An 18907-nucleotide genomic window follows, 5' to 3' on the forward strand; every position below is an offset into this window, starting at 1 on the left:
CAGTGTATGTTTAAGTGGGACTGTCTTGGAGACTAAACTCAGGCTTCATACTGCTCTAAGCCAGGATTTACTCATACACATCACTTCACTGATTAATGGTGGGCGTGCCAAACATTTGGGGACAAGACTGGTACAAACAAGTAATGTACCCAAATAAGGCAAGTCAGGGGAGCTTAGTTTAGAAGTTGAGCCAAGCCGGGCACCTTTTACAAACTTTATTTATAAATGACGAAGTGGTTTCTCACCGCAGGGATAAACTTCTTCATGTCAAGGCCAAACAAACTGCACAAGCAATTTTACTGGCTAGCAGCAATACTACTATTACTCTAAAGTCAAATTTTCGCTTGACTCCGAGGCCTGTGCACCACAAGGTGACAAATGGTTTGTGCCTCTGTGATCCTCCGCACAGAAGCACAAATCCTGCTGAAGTCAGGGGCAGCCAGTCAGAAGATAAGCTGGTTTAAAGAGAGAAGCTGCTTATTTTAAATGTAAAAAATATACATTTTTCAGACTTTTCTGATTAGAGTATGTATCATGTATTAAAATTACAACTATGAGGTTGTTTTGGTTGAATTAAATAATGGAAACAATGCATAAATAACAGTAGTAACTGGATATAAGGTCAGAAAAAGACGTCATCAGAAGCCTTGAGAAAGGTAAAAAAAATAAGAAAACATGACATTGAACACAGAAAACATTGCAAACCCCCAAATGGAACCAAAATCTTCATCACGCAAATGCAACCAAGTGTTTGGAATAACTGATAGTGAGTCTTTCACACCACTTTTGAAGACTTTATGCCCACACTTTTGAAATCTTATCAAAGCATCACAATCAGATTGAAGAATTTTGGCTTTTTTACTCATTCAGAGGTGGTCTTGCGAGTCTGTTTTGGATCATTGTCCTGCTCTTGAGCTTCAGGGCATGAACCGATGGCCAGATAATCGTCTCCCTGATTGTCTAGTAGAGACAACGAGGTCCTGAAGCAAATCAGCCCCAGATCATGACCATCACCATGCTTGCCTGCTGGCATGGTGTTCTTGGTGTTATGCCAGATGTAATGGGACTCAAACCTTCCAAAAGTTTACCTTTTTACTCGGCAGTTCACAGAACACTTTCCCAACAGTCTCTGGGATCAGTGAGATGTTGTCCAGTTGTGTTCTGTTTACTCAGCAGTCCCATTTTTGCACAGTGTTGAATCATGAACTCTGACCTCAAGGCGAGTGTGACCTGCATTTGTTTAGATGTTGTTTTTTGTTCATTTATGACCTCCAAGATGAGTCGCCAATGAACTCTTGGAGCAATTTTGGTATTATTATTGTCTAATGTTCAAATTTGTTTCATGTTCTGAAATATTTCGTTGTGACAAATATGCCAAAAAAAGAACTAAGGAGCAAATACTTTTTCACAGCAGTATACATCGTTTTTTCCCTAAGAGTTCTTGTGGGAGATATTGTTACTGTCTTCCCGCTGACATCTGTCTAAACAGCATGATTTACAGCTGCTGTAACAAGTGAATTCACACAAACTCTTCGGCTAATGAAATGCTCCAGCAACCAAATCTGAAATGGTGCCCCTGTTGGTGAACTGGTTCACTGAACAATCCGATGTTATGAGATCACATAGGTAACTGGCTGACAGTGAGTTTGTGGCGCAGTGATAAAACACGACTGCTCTGTGCGGGTTTGAATGCCTCAGCAGGGGAGGGCTCAGTCTCTTTGTTTACCATATGGAGAGGCTTTCATAAGGAACACATGCGGCAATTAGAGTAAAATGTGACACCGGGGTGTGCATTAGCCATGTTTCCAGTCTACTCTGTGTGATTTCTGCCTTCTGTCTTTCAGAATTGGTTGGACCCCTCCAAGGAGATCAAGAAGCAGATGCGCAGTGAGTGTCTTTTCCAAGTAGCTGTAGTGGATTAATATTTTAAAATTCAATTAGCAGAGACATAAAAGTAGCTTTGTTGCTCATTGTACTTGGAGTTGTCAGCTAAATTGCTAAGAAGAGCTCCAAAACTGCCTTCTAATGAACACTTTTTTTCCGTTATACTGGATGTGTTTAAGCTTCCTGCTCTCAATACAATCTCTCACCAGACTCTCCGTGGCACTTTGCCTTCGCTGTCAAGTTCTACCCTCCTGACCCCTCCCAGCTCATGGAAGATATTACCAGGTAGAGTGCTGACACACACTTCTACTACATCTCCAGTCATAATTCCTCTGGCTGTGCTGTCAGGTGCTCCTCAGAATTATTCAAAGGATAAATCGCTAACACGTGTCAGCAGTACAGATAATTTCCTTTTTTATATATTCCCACTGATGGATGTTTACATAAACACATTGTAACAATTCTCATGGCATATTTGCCCCAGTGTCAGAGCAGCCCAAATCCCTCTCTTCTTTTGAAGGATTAGCCCTGGAATGCTACTAACTGCCATGGATTAACTAGGCTGAATACTTGTTGGAGCTTGCATTGGCTCGGGCTTGTTTGACTGCCAACACTCCTTCCTCTCCTCCCCTTTTTCGTCTCATCTGACAGATACTACCTGTGTCTGCAGCTGAGGGATGACATGCTGTCAGGTCGCCTGCCGTGCTCGTTCGTCACTCACGCCCTCCTGGGCTCCTACACCGTTCAGGCCGAGCTGGGAGACTACGACCAGGATGACCACGGCACCGACTACGTCAGCGATTTCCGCTTTGCTCCCAATCAGACGCGCGAGCTGGAGGAGAGGGTGATGGAGCTCCATCGAAACTACAAGTACATGACACGCTGTTGTTTAAATCAGACCTTTGTGTATCCACAAGTGTCTTAGGGTGATCATCTGATGAGTTTTCAGTTGCATCAAAAACACTTCATCATGCACATTGCTGATAGATGCCGTCTGTCACTGAAATGTACACAGTGTGAATCTTGCCAGTGTGACAATACTTCTCAATTCACATGGTGATGCTGTGGCACTGCTTTTTGGCATTCTCCCAAATGAAGTACTTGATGGGAGGAACTTAGAAGAGAATATATCAAGCATGTTCGAATACTGCTCCCGCTGTTCACCATTCTGGATCTTTTATTTAAGAAAGTCTGCTACAGTATTGTTATTATTCTGCTCTTATTCTAGGGGGATGACTCCAGCAGAGGCTGAAATGAACTTCTTGGAGAACGCAAAGAAATTGTCCATGTACGGAGTCGACCTCCATCATGCTAAGGTTGGCTATTCTGGCGTTTTTTGATTTTCAGGTGTCATGAATGCACTCCTGAATAATTTCTGTCTGTGTTTGCTGCAGGATTCTGAGGGGATTGAAATAATGCTTGGTGTCTGTGCCAATGGCCTGCTGATTTACCGTGACAGGCTGAGGATCAACCGCTTTGCCTGGCCAAAGATCCTTAAGATTTCATACAAGAGGAGCAACTTCTACATCAAGATAAGACCTGGAGAAGTACGCATTATGGTTAAGGACCAGGAGGGTCAAACATAAAGCCCAGGGGCCAGAATTGGCCCGGCGAAAGACTCCAATCCGGCCCTTTCCAGGGCTTTTGGAAAAACTTTTTCCAAAGTTTTGCAGCTTTTTCAAATGAAAAATGTCTTTAAACTAACAGAAAGAGAAATTTCACTCCTTTGGCCCACTTAAGATCAAAGTAGGCTGTATCTGGCCCACAATCTAAAATGAGTATGAGTATGACATGCCTGAACTAGTCTGTTTATACAACAATCAAAGGAAATGGGGCTCTTGGTTTTTAGGATCTTGGTGCACTCTTAGAACAATAAATCTTCATACAAATGTGTGCATAACCAAAGGGAGATGTGAGCCTCAATTTTAAGAATTTCCTTGCTACAGCCACCATTGTGCTAGCTTTAAGTAACACAAGGACTGGAAGTATAGTTTTGTACATTTCCATAGTCTCTACCGGTTGCCTGACCCGCCCCATAAGGCCACTACAGGGCGTTTGTGCACCTGTAGCTTATGAAATAAAGAACTTAAATTCGAGAGCTTTTGAGGTGTTAGTAGATGGACGTGCCTGGCCACAATGGCAGCACCCATTTGTCAGTAAAATCCCATTGGGTGTCACTATCTTGGTGTTTTAATGAGCGAGGAGGTGATCTGGCTGACACGGCATGCTCAGAGGGTAGCAGCTGCTACCCTAGTACTACCATACAGCTTTAATGATGACCAGAATTATTCAAATCTACATGCTGACAACTACAGATCAAGCCCATAAACTTAGTTATGACCAAGTTTATGGACTATGACCTTGTATGAGCTGAGTTATGCCCATATTTTATATATATATATATATAAAGGAGTCATAAAGGAAACAATAACCAGCCTGAACACACACACACTAAACACAGCCTTATACCTCTATTATAAGGGTCTCTATTTTGGCCCTCGTCATTGTGCTGCAGCTTATCCTCCATGCTGAGCCTCAAAGTGTCAGGCTGTCTGGGCGAGACCCAGTCAAGTGACAGAGCTGCACAGTGAGCCTGTGATAGAGCCAAAGAAAGAAGTCTTTTAACAGAGCTGCTGCAGCTGCAGCCACAGTCAGAACAGAGGGATAAAGAGTGTAAATATAGAGCCATGAAGTTGTTTTCCACTCATTTGCTCCCAGCCTCTGAACACTGCATGTTATCCTTCCTGCCTCTGACCTGCTGCCTTCTGTCCAGTCTGCAGAATATATGTAAATAATAAGGTAGCTTATATATTGACATAAGTTTGGTGCCAGCAGTTTTTTGCAAGCACAAAACAAGGACTGTTTTTATTGATTGGCTCCAGTGATCATTCAGATATGAGATGCTGTATATTTATAGATTTTTAGGACTCTCTCTAAATGTTCGTCCAACAAATTGATGCGCCCTTCAGCAAAACAGAGTAAACATACCTGGTGGTGTTTTCAGCTCTCACCTTCCCTGTCTCTCCATATTTTCTCTCCCCTCTAGTATGAACAGTTTGAAAGTACAATTGGTTTTAAGCTCCCCAACCACAGAGCTGCCAAGAGGCTGTGGAAGGTCTGCATCGAGCATCACACCTTCTTCCGGTAAGAATCGATCCGCTCTCATGGTTGGAGGGTTTTTCGTTCGATGGCCATCAAAGCAAACCGAACACTTCCCTGTGTACAGCTTCATTAGGCACAGTCGCTCGGGCTACTGCCATGGTCACCGTGGCTTTGCTAGTAAACTTAACTTATATACTGATTTAGCATTACAGAGGTCACACATGTATGAACTGCATGATACAGCTCTCTATGTGATAGCACGCAGTTACAATTGCATGTACGTATTATAGAGTGATAAAGGAGAAGTCTAGCTTTACCCTAAAGGTCAAGCTAGTTTACAGTAACAGTCACCACAAGGCACTTTATATTGTAAGGTAAGGCCCTGAGATATTAAAGGGAAAACCTCCAAGATTCAACAGTTAAGCAAACACTTGGTGTCTGTGGGAAGAAAGAACTGCTTTTTAACAGGAAAACATCTCTGGCAGCCATCTGCTGTGGCCAGTTGGGTGGAGAGAGGAAAGAAAATAGTAGAACTCTTCCTGGTCAGCAATTGTTGTATTGTAATGGTTTCATTAGAACAGGCAAATATAGATCAACAATGGACCAGAGTTTATGAAAGGTGTGAATAAATCTTTCTGTGAACAAATAAATGGAACCATTTCAATCCATGGGAAGCTTGAATCTGTGAATTTGAAGCTGAAAACATGATGCACATTTATTTAAGTTGGACTTGAAATAATTTATTCAGCTATTAGTAATCCACATATCTCTGTATTTTGCCTTTGAGAGATCTAGATTGCTTGCTTATCACAGTCTGTTTCACAGGCTGGTATCTCCTGAGCCTCCTCCTAAGGGATTCTTGGTGATGGGTTCAAAGTTTCGATACAGCGGAAGGACGCAGGCTCAAACCAGGCAGGCCAGTGCTCTCATAGACCGGCCTGCTCCTCACTTCGAGCGGTCGACCAGTAAGAGGTATCTGCTTTCCCGGAGCTTGGATGGAGGTGAGCAGTGCAGCATGAAGGCTTCTCAGGGAGGAAAAGCTAGCTTCACTTTGCTCAAAGAGTAGTGTTGTAAATCACACTGTTTTTACCTTTGAACAGCATGTGAAGCTAAACTAAGTTAAGCCAAAGACAACCTTTTCTCATCATCTGTGGAAGAAAGTAAATTAAGTGTCCTTCCCAGAATATCCAACGCTTCTCATCTGTCTGACCAACAGAGTTCTCACGGCCGGTATCAGCCATGTGCGAGAACCACGACGGCCTTTCTCACCGCAGCATCAGTGAACACCGACGGCTGCACAGCCCCTCCGGGGACGAGCAGGAAACAGAGCTGGAGCCAAGTTTGGAACAGGACGAAGAGGAGAAGGAGCACGAGCAGGGCCGGGAGGCGGAGCAGGACAAAGACCATGACGGCAACGTGACTCCAAGCAGAAAAAAAGAGATCATGGTAATAAAGACCTCCCGATGGAGCTTTAATGCGTTTCCAATGACAGAAGGGCTAAACGCACACTTTTAGTCACCTTGCCCACAACTCTGGCTTAAGTGCAGGGAGGCGATGATGTAAAGAGGTGCAGTGCAAGCGTCTCAGTCCAGCTGAGGTTTATCCAGCAGGGGCATAACGCGGTGGCAGCTTTGCTGGATTTAGCATTCACTAACTCTTCTCCTTTCACTCAGGCTTACATGCTTACTCTGCACTGCTCATAAATCCTGCTAACGGCTTTACAGTTTTTAACCCTTTCTCATTATGCTGACAAATGCAGACCCGAGCCGTGCCTCTGTTTACTAACATGCTTTTTCTATTTTTAAACTCCTGCTGGCGAGAAGGAGGAGGACGGGTCACCAATTGACAGTAAACAGGAGGTATTTGGTGTCTGGTGATTTGGTCTCTGTCTGTCTGTCTGTATGCTGTCTTTATTATAAATACTGTGTCTGTTAATTGTTCCTCGCCCTCTCTGCATATCTCCCACTGGGTTTTGTCTCTGTACCTGTGGCTGTCATCACTGACAAACAAAAAAAGCTATACTGCATTGCACCACATTAACAAGTGATCCAAAGGCTGTAGTGGCCTTTAAGGAACGGTTTGGCATCCCAGCAAACATTTGAAAGACACTGATGGTCAGAATTAGGTGTAAAGGTTCACTTAAGATTTAGATATGGCTGTAATGCTTATAGTTTTATTAAATGTTCAAAATTTACTGGGATGGCTTTATTTTCTCATTTCAGAATCTGTCTCAGCATGATACGTGTATCTGATAGCTAAATCTTTGCTTTCTGTCTGCCTGCTTGTCCTCTCACCGGCTTACCGCCTTGTGTCTGCATCTGACCTTGTTCCTGCACTCTCTTGCCCCGCACTCTTCACCTTTGACCCCCTCTCTTGCTCGCCCATTGTCCTGCAACCAACTCAGCTCTCTCAGTTGGACCAGGAGACTACTCCTCGGCACAAACAGGAGGTACAGGTTCTTGGATTTTGGCTCTTGTGCTTCTTGTCGTGTGTGCCTTTAATAGACTGAGGTTTGCCCGCATCTTTTCAGTCAGTTTATATTTGATTTATTTATATATTTTAAAAGGTATTTGAAACATCCAGCAACAAATCTCTAGCACTGCTTTCAGAGATAGACGTGAGCTTCTCCCCGTCCTTAAGTGCCTGTAATGCAGCATCGGTGCATTCTTCTCTGGGAAAAGCACTCAGATGCTCGACTTAAGTGAATGTGCTGGTACAAGTTCTCCATTTTTAGGTTGTATTACAAGTCCTTCATTCAAAGCTCTACTTTAAGCACAGTAACATCCACTGAAAACATCAACAACACTTCATATTGTAAAATGCTGCTGTATTCTGACACCTATCAGAACCAGCATGAACTTTTTCAGCAGTATGAGCTATAGTAGCTCGTCTGTTGACAGCCTTTGACCCCACGTGCATCGATGAGCCTTAGCCGCCCATCGCCTTTGTTGTTTCACCATCACTTTTGATAGATACTGAGCTCTGTAGGCCAGGAACACCCTACTATAGCTGCGTTTAGACATCCTCTCACGCAGTGGTGTATCCATCACAGTTTAAACGTCATCAAACTTGCTCAGATCCTGACCCTTGCCTGTTTTTCTTGCTTCTAAAGCACCAACTTTGAGGATAAAATGCTAATTTGCTCCCTAAAATATCCCACCCATTAACAGGTGACAGGATTAAAAGATAATAAGTGTTATCCACTTCACCTGTCACAGTTTATAATGTTATGATTGGTGCAGTTATATCTGTAGGGGGCATTTATCAGATAAATATTTACCTGTTATACTGTTAGTGGAACTGAAAAGCTCAAAGAGGGGATGTTGCACTAGAAACAGTATAAGTTCCTGTTCTGAACAGCCGTTTCTTCAGGTGAACTGCAGAATACTGTTTATGCAGGTGAAGGAATATGGGTTTTGTTTTGTTTCCTGTAGCTGTTGTCCAATCTTCCAAAAAGAGAGCTTTCTGAGTTTTGATTAGCGAACGGCATTAATTGATTATTCATATTCATTTTGTCTTGCATCCTCTTTGCAGTGCGTGCCTTGATTGTTGTGCTCATTCGTGTTTTGAAAGCTAATTCTGTCGTAACTTATTGAAGCCATGCTGTAGCTTCAATAAGCATCTTAAATGTCAGTGAACACCAGCACAAAGGACCAAAATGTTAGCGGAATCTCTAACTGGCATAAATGCGAGCAGTTTGCGTGGCCTCCTCTCCCTGTGTACATGAAGTATTACCTCACAACGTTCCCATACATGCCATACAAGTCTCAGGTGTTCATGACAGACTGATGGACTGTTATCTTCTGCTCTTCTCTAGTTTCTGGATAAGTCGCAGGACGTCTTGCTGAAGCACCAGGCCAGCATCAATGAGCTAAAGAGAGCCTTGAGGGAGCCCAACAGCAAGCTGATGAACCGCGAGAAGCGTCTGTCAGCGACCTCCCCAACCAGCACACCAGAGAAGAAGGCTGTGAGTGGGGGATGAGGGTAGGGGAGCTGTGGAGGGCTTTCAGGTCCATTATGGCCAATATCTCAAATCTAGCGACCTCTAAAACTTGACATTCCATTAAAGGCCATCGATATTCCCGTGTGCCAGTGTCCTCTTTCCACTTCTCGCTCTCGTTATGCAGGTTTTTAACTGCTTCATTAGCCTAAAGAGATACTGCACGGTCATATGATTTAAAGAAACATAGTGATTGAGCGTGATTGTTGAAGATAGATTCTGTTTTCCCTGCAGGCATTTCAAACAGGTGTCTCCAATATCATGGCAGTCGGAAACAAACATACAAATCCCCTGTTTATTTTAGGACAGCCGTGTAATGAATTGCTTTCTACCTTTTCTCTGGAATACCAGGATAATTCTCTAAATATCTCCGAGGTGCTTGAAGATGACTGACAAGTAGCACACAAGGAAACATCTTGAAGAGATTAGATCCGAGATGTTTTTGAGATTTTCTCAATGCGAGGCACTCGAGAACTAATCATCAGTCGTTTTTTTCTCCCCTGATTGCCTAACAGTTAGATCGTTTTCTTTATGCTAGATCACAAAATCTCTCAAGCTTTCATGGTATTGTGGTAATAGGGCTTTTAAAGATGAGATTGGCCTCTTCAGATAGGATAGTGTTTGCTGGTGCCTAAGTTGCCTTCAGACAATCTCTCATCTGCTGTCTGCCACAATCAGATTATAACCACAGAATGTCAAATGTTGTCTGTGGCAGAAAATGTAATCTGCTGTGTGCTTCATTCCAGAGGTCGGGGTTGTTTCTGTTTGAGTGACATTCGAAAGCTGGGAAAGTCTTGCTGCTCTTTACTGTTTCCAAGAGATTTAGTGAAACTCAGCTCTTTGATGTTGTTGCAGAATAAAAAAAAAAATCTTTTTGCATTGCAAATGCCTCCAGATTTGCTTATGTGGATTTGGTGGCTGTCAGGTACATGGAGCTGCATGATTTTAGTTTGAAGTTCATTAAAAAGTTTCTGCTAGAACAACTCGCTTGTATCCTGTTAACACTGATTCTTTCTGCCTTTTGCTTGAAGTTGTGTCTCACAGAATTGCTCTAATGGCTGTTCTTCCTTCTCTCTTTTAAACCCTCTTTTCTGCCTCGTCTCGGTCAGTCGGTGGGCCGGGCAATGGGAAAGGAACCTGTTAACAGCCTGTCTGTTGAGGGTTTCGTCCAGAAGACTCTGGTGACTTCACCCGAGGTTGCACATCTCTCACTCTTTCTCTTTCACTAAGCAGTTTACTGTTTGTAGCATTGGCATGGTGCAGTGCAATTCCTATTATGTACTGCTGTCTTTCCCCACCCAGCAAAAACTTGCTGAAAAGATGACTTTGCTATGACGTATGACAAAAAAAGTAGTTTCAATAATAATGTCTGTTACAATTGATATGCATAAAGCCAAAGCAGGAGCACCTTAAAGCTGGATTCTATCTGAAGGCTGCTGGATTATGATAGTTGTAGCTGCAGAAAGACTTGCGGTCCTTTAGAAATAAAAAAAGTACCTGTAGTATGAGACCGCATGCTCATTGCATAACGAGCTGTCAATCTCAAGTCAACAGGCAACGAGCGTGCGGTTTCTCAGTCAGCTCTGCCCCATTTTTGTCAAGATGGCAATGGTGGAAAAGCTCATCTTGAGTCTTCCTAACTGGACTTTGCCAACCAACATCACGGTTGCTACATCTATCCTTTATACTGTCTGGACTGTAATAGCGCCTAAACATTGTGCCCTAAAACACAGAGCAGGACTGAGGAGCAGTCCACAAAGAAACAGACTAGTCTGTAGAGTTAGATGTGTCTTCATTTTACTCACAGTTAGTCTATTGTAAGTTTGACTGTTTCAGAAAAATAAATACCGAGTCATTTACAGCCACAAAAAACGACCCCCTGTCGGACTCGAGCCTCTTACTGATGTTGCCCTGGTAACAATCAGCAACACCTGCTCTGACTAGTGGCACTCAAAAAGGAAAGAAGGGCTTATATTTTGTACTAATGCTATCATGGTGAGTTGTTAGAGTCTGTAATGACTCACTGGCAATATAAAGCAGTGAGGATACTTTGTTTGCCCTATTCAACTATCCTAGTCTGATTTAGACTTAGCAAAGGCACTGAGCCTTTAGAAGTTATTGTATCCAAGCTATGGTGCGGGTGTTTTATGCTACACTCACTAGAGTTTTGTGTTTCATAAAGTTTTATTTTTAATTATTGCCACACTTCTAAAAACGGCCTTGTTTATGTTAAATTCCTCCAAAGTCCCTCAGTCAGCCATTTTTTTACTCCTTTGAAAAAAGTCTAAATTGGCCCAGAATTAGTTGTTAAACATAAAAAAAAACGACTAAACTCGTTTATTCAGCTAATAAATGTGATGTTTTGTAGATTTAGTGGGAGTATATCAAAAGATGAGGCTTTTCAACAGCCTGAAAGACAATTTGTAGCAACATCTGATAAGTTTGTCTTTTTAAATGAATATTATTGTTATTACTTTACATCTTTTCAACAGGTTTCTGCAGTGTCTGATGTGAGTCTATCAGGGTTACATGTGATCCCAATGGGAGATCCATTTTGGACTAAATTTAGACTAAATCAAATTAAACTCAGCGCAATTTCAATGACTGTTTTTGGGTTAAATAAATGTCAAGACCGGCTGACCCGATTCAGCACAAAGGTCTGCCCATGGTACTCGGGTGGTGATTTGTTTACCGTTTTAAAGAAATGCATATTGAATAGGTAATACCAATGTTCACTATAACTCCAATATGTACATTTTGGGCCCTTTTCTTGGATTGAAGTCCTTGTCTAGATTTGATTGTTTGCAGTAGCTGTGCTTGTCTAACTGTGTTTAATCTATACCAACATGTAGGGCTCTGAGGAGTGGGTATTGATTGAAAAACAAGAACCTTATCAACAAGACCATGACTGGAAGGCTGAAGAAAAGAACAAATCTCTCACACCTGATTCCTCATGGGAGAAAAAGGGTCTGGAAAAAGAGATAGACGTTAGCAAGATGATGCATAAGGAGGTAGCAGGGTATGACAGAAAAGAAATGAAAAGCCATATTGATGAGTTTCCATCAACAAAATCGTCCAGAGAGGCAGATGTATGCTCTGAGCCTCGACGTTTTGTGATCCAATTATCCGAGAATGCCGACTCGTTTCAAGACAAATCTCAAAGCAAACCAGCTCGAGCCTCAGACCCTGAGGCGAACAGCGATGCAGCCCCGGGCTTGCGGCACATGAAGGAGCGCACGGCTTCTAAACCGAGGAAAAAGAGGAGACCCCAGAGCTTAAACCTGGGAATGCCCACAGAGCTCGTCTACAGGAAAGGAGGAAGCGATTCCACCGAAGACGAAAACGAGGGCTCGGACTCAGACAACAACTCAGAAACAGCACCGAAGAGAGGAAATCATTGCGAGTCGCCCCCAGTCGCAACGATGAAAGATGATCAGGGTTTAGAAAAGGATCAGCTGGTCAGGGTCTATAAAGACGGCAAACAAGAGGGTAAATTAGTTGGAGAAAGCAGGGAGGTCTCCACCCAAGGAGCAGAGCAGGTAAAGAAAAAAGTGAGCCTTGTTGGGACAGCAGATGTCGATTTAGGCTCAGTGAATGGACCTGGAAAAATAGAGCATGATAGCTCATTCTCAGGGTCTAAAGGAGAGTGTGTGCTGAAGATGCGAGGGAAAGGCTTCATTGACAACAAAGAGTTAGCAGAGGTTAAACTACGACAGGTCAGGACACATGAACGGAAGGTCAGTAGCTCTGGAGGAGAGGATGTTGAGGGTTTCTTGGGCGACAGAGGTCAGAGGACGTCTCTCCACCGACTGTCAGGCAGCAGCTACCAGTCGGAAATAACCAGGATTGTTCCTCTCAAGCCGGAGCGTTCGAAGAGCGTCACGTCCAAGGACGAAAGGGACCATACGGGACAGGACGATCCAAGACGGGGGATCAGAAGAGAATACCGGTGGTCGGTTGGCTCTCCGGAGGGATCCTCAGACCTAAGCTGGACCGACGGTTCCAACTTTCATCCAGCGTTCGCGTCAGATCTGGAGGGCGTTGCTAAAATCGAGCATCCAGACGATAGCTTTCAGTGTGGTAGAGTGTTCGCGGAGAGCCAGTCGTTCAGCTCAAAGGTTTCGGGGCTTCCCAAAATGGCCCCTCCAGCGCCGCCGGTGAAAACACAGAAGGCGAGAGAGTCCGTGCTAATACTCCGGAACAGCAGAAACGCCAGCAGGGAGCCGAGCCTGGACGCGGCCAAAAAGAGACACTCGGTAACTCCTCTTGGCATCTGCTATTCAGTCATTGGAAACAAAGCATGAGCTTCAGACAGACTTCAGCATGAGCACGCCATTATTCTTTTTTCTACGTTTTCAATGACTTGAAACACTCATCCATCTTGCCTTGTTCGTGCCTGCATGAAGAGCAGGCGGAGCCGTACCTCTGCTCTGTCTTGTGGCAGTCAAAAAGTGTGGACATTTTCCCATAAGGCAGTCCAGTTTATCCCCCCCTCCCATTGCCTTTTGACATGCACCACACTGTCTGGCAAATCTGTACAGCTCAACACTGGCTGTGAAAGTTTAAACACACACACACGCAAAAAAAAAAAGTCATGTTTCGGTGTTTTGGTTCATCTTTTTCAGCTGCTGAACCTGAAATTTCCTCCCAGCTCACATTGTTCTCTGTCAGAGGGCGGCAGACTCACATATTACCGCCGCTCCGATGATTTATCCTCATCTCCATGTCATTTCCAAGCTGGAAATACAAAATAAGCGATTTATTGCATATGAACGTTAGAAATTAAATCACTCATTTGTGAAAGGAGAGGGTGGGGGTGTACTGTCATCCATTACTTTGTTAGAGAGCTAATATCTTCCAAAATTAGAGATAAATGGAGTATAGAATTGGTTTGTGCGCAAAAGATTGAGGAACCACATCAAACTGATAACCCTTAAAAAAAACTACTCAGAATTTACAAACTGTCGCTGGATCCGTCACATGGGTGGTAATAAATCAGAAATCATGCGTTGCATTATTTCCATTTACCCTCACCTGGATTGAAAGCCCAGCGGTGTTCTAAACACACCAGTTCCTCCAACTGTGAAAGCCCAGCAGGCAGCAAGCAAACAGACACCACAGCTCAGTGCCTGACACAGTCAGATTTGCTGCTTTCATTTCACTGTTGGTATCATTGGGAGCTTGCACGTGTTTGGCACCGGAATGAAAGGAATTTGGAGTGAATAGACATGACAGCTTTCATCATTCCCCACCTTTTCATCTGAGTCAAGCTCTTGCATATATTGGATTAAACAGGCATGAGGAGAGAGGTGTTGCGTAGCTCTCAGTGTGCGAACAGACCTCACTGGCGAGTGACAATCACATTAAGATCTGATTGAAGTGGGAGAGGGGGGGGGGGGCTGGGAAAATATTAAGGTGCTCCTCCAAACACGTGGACCCACTCTCCCAGTCATTTTGACAGGTTTTGAAATGCATCACGGCACCTTTTTTAAAAAAAAAAAATTTAATCAGAAATGTAACAACATCATTTGACTGTATTTGTGTTTAAATTCACGGTGAACCATTGCAACACTTTCTCAGTTAGTGGATGAGTGGCTGCTCTTACTACCAGAAACCTGCTCGTTATACAAAGTGCATGATTTTCTTGCCCTGCCTCTGCTAACTACAACAAATGGCTGTAGATATCGTGGTTGCTTTTCTGTCCTCTAAACTTCTACTGCTGTTTGCTTTTGTCACTGTAGAGCAGTCCTTGAAATTTGTGCTGGTATCCATTCTGAACCTGACTGGATCTGACTGGTCAGAACCAGCGGGCTTGAATTGGGTCTGGCTGAATTTCTCACCTAAACTTGGGTTTGAGTTAATAGCACAAACTTACTAGTGTGTTTGTGTTTTGTATTTACATTTGGACCCTTCAGGATCCCAGTTTAGGTTTACGCTGCAATATTTTGTGCACAGAACCCCACTGGGCTCATATCTTCAGACCCCAGTCAATCACTGCTGTGTCAGTCAGTCCACACTCCATTCCAGCTTGTGCTAACCCTGAGATCCTCTCTCTGCTCTTTCCTCTGCTTCCCTCTGCAGGAGCCTGTCTCTACTCCTGCTATATATGAAGAGCCATTTGCTGACTTCAAGGTTATTCATTTGTATTTGAACCCACCCTTCATATCCTCTGTCCATTTTTCTCTTTTCCTCCCTCGATGCATGTCTCGTAGCTGACTGCAGCTTTTACTACCTGTTATCAATGTATGTGACGTTCAAGTTGCTACTTTTACCAAAACAAGAGTGAGTCTGTAAGTGGATTGTCAGAGCTTTGGATACAAGAAAAGTCGTGTGTTTATATTAGCAGAAGACTAGCTGTTGCATTGCTAATGTTAGTAAGCTAGCTGTTTAAGGAAACATATTGTAGCTAGTTTATTAGGTAGCTAGGTAGTTGGAGCTAGATGGAATATGCACACCACTATGTCTGAAGCCGGGTTGGTTTTTTTTGGAGTTAGGTCCAGCCCTCATCACATTCACTGTCAAAACGTCAAGGATGCAGTGGCAAAAAACTTTCCTCTCAGGGTCTTCAACAGGACTTTGCAAACTAATGGATAATGGCTAGCTTGAGTAGCAAGTTGCTTCTATAACATCGATGATTCCCATTTCTTGCCATCTCCATTCAAAACACTGTAGCTGTGCGATGCCAGAGTTTTGATCCTGTGTCTGTACCTGCACCAGAAGGAGTTTGGGGAGAGGAGGCCTCAGCCGAGCATAGCCTCGGAGGAGGAGCAGGAACGAGACACCGTGGCATGCATGAAGGAAACCCACCTGGGCATCGAACGCAAGTGTTCCAGCATGACGGTCAGCTCCACGTCCAGCCTGGAGGCCGAGGTCGACTTCACTGTCATCACTGACCTCCACTCGGGCCTCGAGGACTTTTCTAAGGGTGTGCCCGAACTGGGAGAGAGGGAGCGACAGCCAGAGGTGGGCCGGGAGGACTTTGAGGAGACCTCCAGGTTCTACTCTGCCCGTCTAATGGGCTCCCGGGACAAGTCTCCCATAGAGGAGAGGCTTCCTGAGGAGGGAATGCATCATGAGGTAGACAGATGAACGCATTTATACGTATTCATCGCCATCATCACCCACTGGCTTCACCCTGCCTGGCTGGACTTCAGTAGCCCCCTGCTGTATTTTTTATTTATTTTTGGACCATGATGTGTTCCTTAAATTTTGTTGATTCCTTATTGTGTTCAGTTTTTGTTCTACTCATTCTTATGTATTAATTGTAATTCACCCATTTTATTTTTGTTGGTGTTTCTTTGAATTTATTGCACCTCTTGCACGTTGTCATCCAGACTAATAAAAATGCATTTCACAGTTTGTTCCTATAAGTTAACATCGCTCGGTTGCTTTCTTTTGTTTAATATGCTGCTTACAAGAATGGGTCTGAAGTCTTCAGGCGACTTGCTGTGAGCAAATCGCTTGCTGCTCTTTGACTGTATTGTACTGTTTGTGTTTGATGCAGCCTCCCGTGGCAAAGAAAGACCCCAACACGGTGAGCGTGGCCAACAAGCTGAAAAGAGCTGACAGCAAGACGGAGACGCACACAAATGGATCGGAAGCCCACGCCAGCGTCGTTAATGTCTCTTCACAGGTAAACCGAACGCAAAAGCAGTAGAAACAACAGCACTATAGTCTGTGTGAGGTGTGTGCGTGTGAGCGTTTGAGCCGCCATGTTTCCTGCCAGGTAAATGACGCTCCGCAACGTGGTGACGTCATTCGGGGCGACTGGAATCGATAAGGGAATCGTTTGCAAAAATGACAAACAATTCCAAGGAATTGAAACAGTGGGAACCGGTTCTCAACAAGAACCGGTGTTCGATACCCATCCCTAGTCCTGACTGTGTACAAAGCAGCATAATCCACCGACCTGCACCTCTAAAGTGTAAAAATTAATCTTTGCTTTAAAATGTACAATTTTAGGTTTTGTTTTTTTTTTTACAAGAACCTCCATGCCACTCAGCATGGAAGGTGCTGTTGGCTTTACACGTATTTATTTGCACAGCTTTAACTTACAACATGTTAGATACTGGGCTTTGGATGTGCCTGAAAGCTCTAGACTGAGCTTGGCTTGCTATCTATTCCTCTAACTCATCAACAAGATGAAGATCTGTTTTCCCAAATTGACAAAGTATTTACTTTTTTTAACTTCTTTAGGAAATGTTGGGTTGAATATGATGAGTACTTTAAATACTTATAGGTGAGTGCTAAAGAATTAGGGCTACGGGACTGGCAGAAAGAGGAAATGAGGATCAGTTCCAACAGTCGCCATCAAAGTGACTCGCGATTAAGAATTTCTTATTTGTACAGAGCTTGATTAGAGGAAAAAGCGTCTTCTTTGAGCTGCAGTGACATGATGGCCATATTCCCCAGACACGGATGGAATAATAGCATCATTATGAAGTGATTAAAGTATTGACAGTGTATTAATGAGGATGATGAAAGCAGGTGCGAATCCCATTCATCTCCGGAGGCAGAGATTTGAGTGCCGGCTGGCTGTCCCACAGGAGCCTTATTAAAATGTAATCATCGCTGGGATCTTTAGCCATTCAGCTAATAGTGTGGATGAACTCAGGCGATGATGTAGAGAGGGTGCCTTTGAAGTGCCACATCAGCGTTGAGTTACATTTTCAAAGATGTCAGAGAAAGCCACAGTACAGAGTGTGCATGTATGCTTCTCAGGCAAACTGACGTCATTCGTGGGCAGACACAGATCCTCAGCAGTGACACTGCACAGCCAGCAGAGGGAGACATGCTTTGTCTGTTGAGCTTGGGTTCTAAACAAAAGCACAAAGGCTCAGCAGCTGCTCCGTTCCAGCTGTCTGCAAAGCACCCACACTGTAGGACAATTTATTTTGCTTTCACAAACAATTCATCACGTATAGTTATGAAAATACACCAGCAGCCTCTTTAAAGCAGAACAATAATGGAAATGAAAGACACACAAAAACAATTTTAAAGGAATAAAAACAAATCAGTCAAATGCAAAACTTTGGATATAAAGCTATAGTTAGGACACCATCAAAAAGTAAATCTCACATTCCAGTTTAGTACCAATTACTAAACCTTGATGTGACTAAGCTTATCTAATCTGACGTTCTCTCTGCTACTGAAGTGCCATAATGACAAAATCTAGAGAAATTGGTTAATTGTGGGTGCCCATGAGTCTCATTAGGGATATAAAAAGATTTAAAATATATATAAATGAATTATTTAAGCGTAAAAAAAATTCCTGCTGGTGGGTTATACTTCCATTCCAGTAAATTACACCAAAGAGGAGACTGTTTTCTGAGTAAACTCTTTTTATGAGTCTGCTGTTACAAACAGGGTGTATATACACTCACACTTTAATAGGTACACCTCTTCCACTGCTTGCTGATGCATAATAATAAAAATAATCAGCCAATTACGTAGCAGCAACTACAAATTTGACAAGGTTAGCATCTTGACTGTCTAGTAATTTAAGTGACTCTGAATGTGGCATGGTTGTTGAGTATTTCAGAAACTATTGATCTGCTTAGATTTTCCTGCACCACCATCCTTTGGGTTTACCGGGAAAGGTCCAAAAGAGAGTAACTATCCAATAAACGGCAGTTCTCTACACAAAGTCCTTCAAAGCAAGGTGTGCAGAAGTGCGTCTCTGAATGCACAACACATCAAACCTTGAAGAAGATCACACCAAGCGCCACTCTAACCGGCTAACAACAGGAAACTACATTTTCTAAAGGCTCACTAAAACTGGACACTGGAAAAACTGGAAGAGTGTTGCTGGTCTGCAGGTCTGCAACATTTGCATGGCAGGGTCATAATTGAGTGTAAACCACACGAAAGCATGGATACAGCCTGCCTTGTATGTATAGTTGCTGCTGGTGGTGTGATGGC

At 43.4% G+C, this 18907-nt stretch overlaps 1 protein-coding gene and 1 long non-coding RNA gene across 3 annotated transcripts in view; both read left to right on the forward strand.

The window, feature by feature from the left end:
• The window catches only part of LOC146669182 (uncharacterized), a 448771-nt gene that overhangs the window by 124513 nt on the left and 305351 nt on the right, over positions 1-18907 (forward strand). The window lies entirely within an intron of this gene.
• The window catches only part of LOC146669184 (band 4.1-like protein 1), a 95467-nt gene that overhangs the window by 67714 nt on the left and 8846 nt on the right, over positions 1-18907 (forward strand). Inside the window, exons 5-20 of one of the 2 annotated variants that reach the window (XM_085405637.1) lie at positions 1845-1887; positions 2094-2169; positions 2536-2754; positions 3113-3200; positions 3279-3431; positions 4931-5028; positions 5812-5987; positions 6203-6432; positions 6810-6845; positions 7391-7435; positions 8804-8953; positions 10096-10182; positions 11839-13242; positions 15068-15118; positions 15704-16063; positions 16491-16619. In XM_085405637.1, the coding sequence (XP_085261763.1) occupies positions 1845-1887; positions 2094-2169; positions 2536-2754; positions 3113-3200; positions 3279-3431; positions 4931-5028; positions 5812-5987; positions 6203-6432; positions 6810-6845; positions 7391-7435; positions 8804-8953; positions 10096-10182; positions 11839-13242; positions 15068-15118; positions 15704-16063; positions 16491-16619 (3345 nt within the window). The remainder of the gene's footprint in view (positions 1-1844; positions 1888-2093; positions 2170-2535; positions 2755-3112; positions 3201-3278; positions 3432-4930; positions 5029-5811; positions 5988-6202; positions 6433-6809; positions 6846-7390; positions 7436-8803; positions 8954-10095; positions 10183-11838; positions 13243-15067; positions 15119-15703; positions 16064-16490; positions 16620-18907) is intronic. The other variant, XM_085405638.1, reaches the window with a different exon arrangement.

Source organism: Rhamphochromis longiceps, linkage group LG5 (assembly GCF_057381845.1).
Source record: "Rhamphochromis longiceps isolate RC_006_pf linkage group LG5, R_longiceps_female_GT1.1, whole genome shotgun sequence".
NCBI classification, from domain to species: Eukaryota; Metazoa; Chordata; class Actinopteri; order Cichliformes; family Cichlidae; genus Rhamphochromis; species Rhamphochromis longiceps.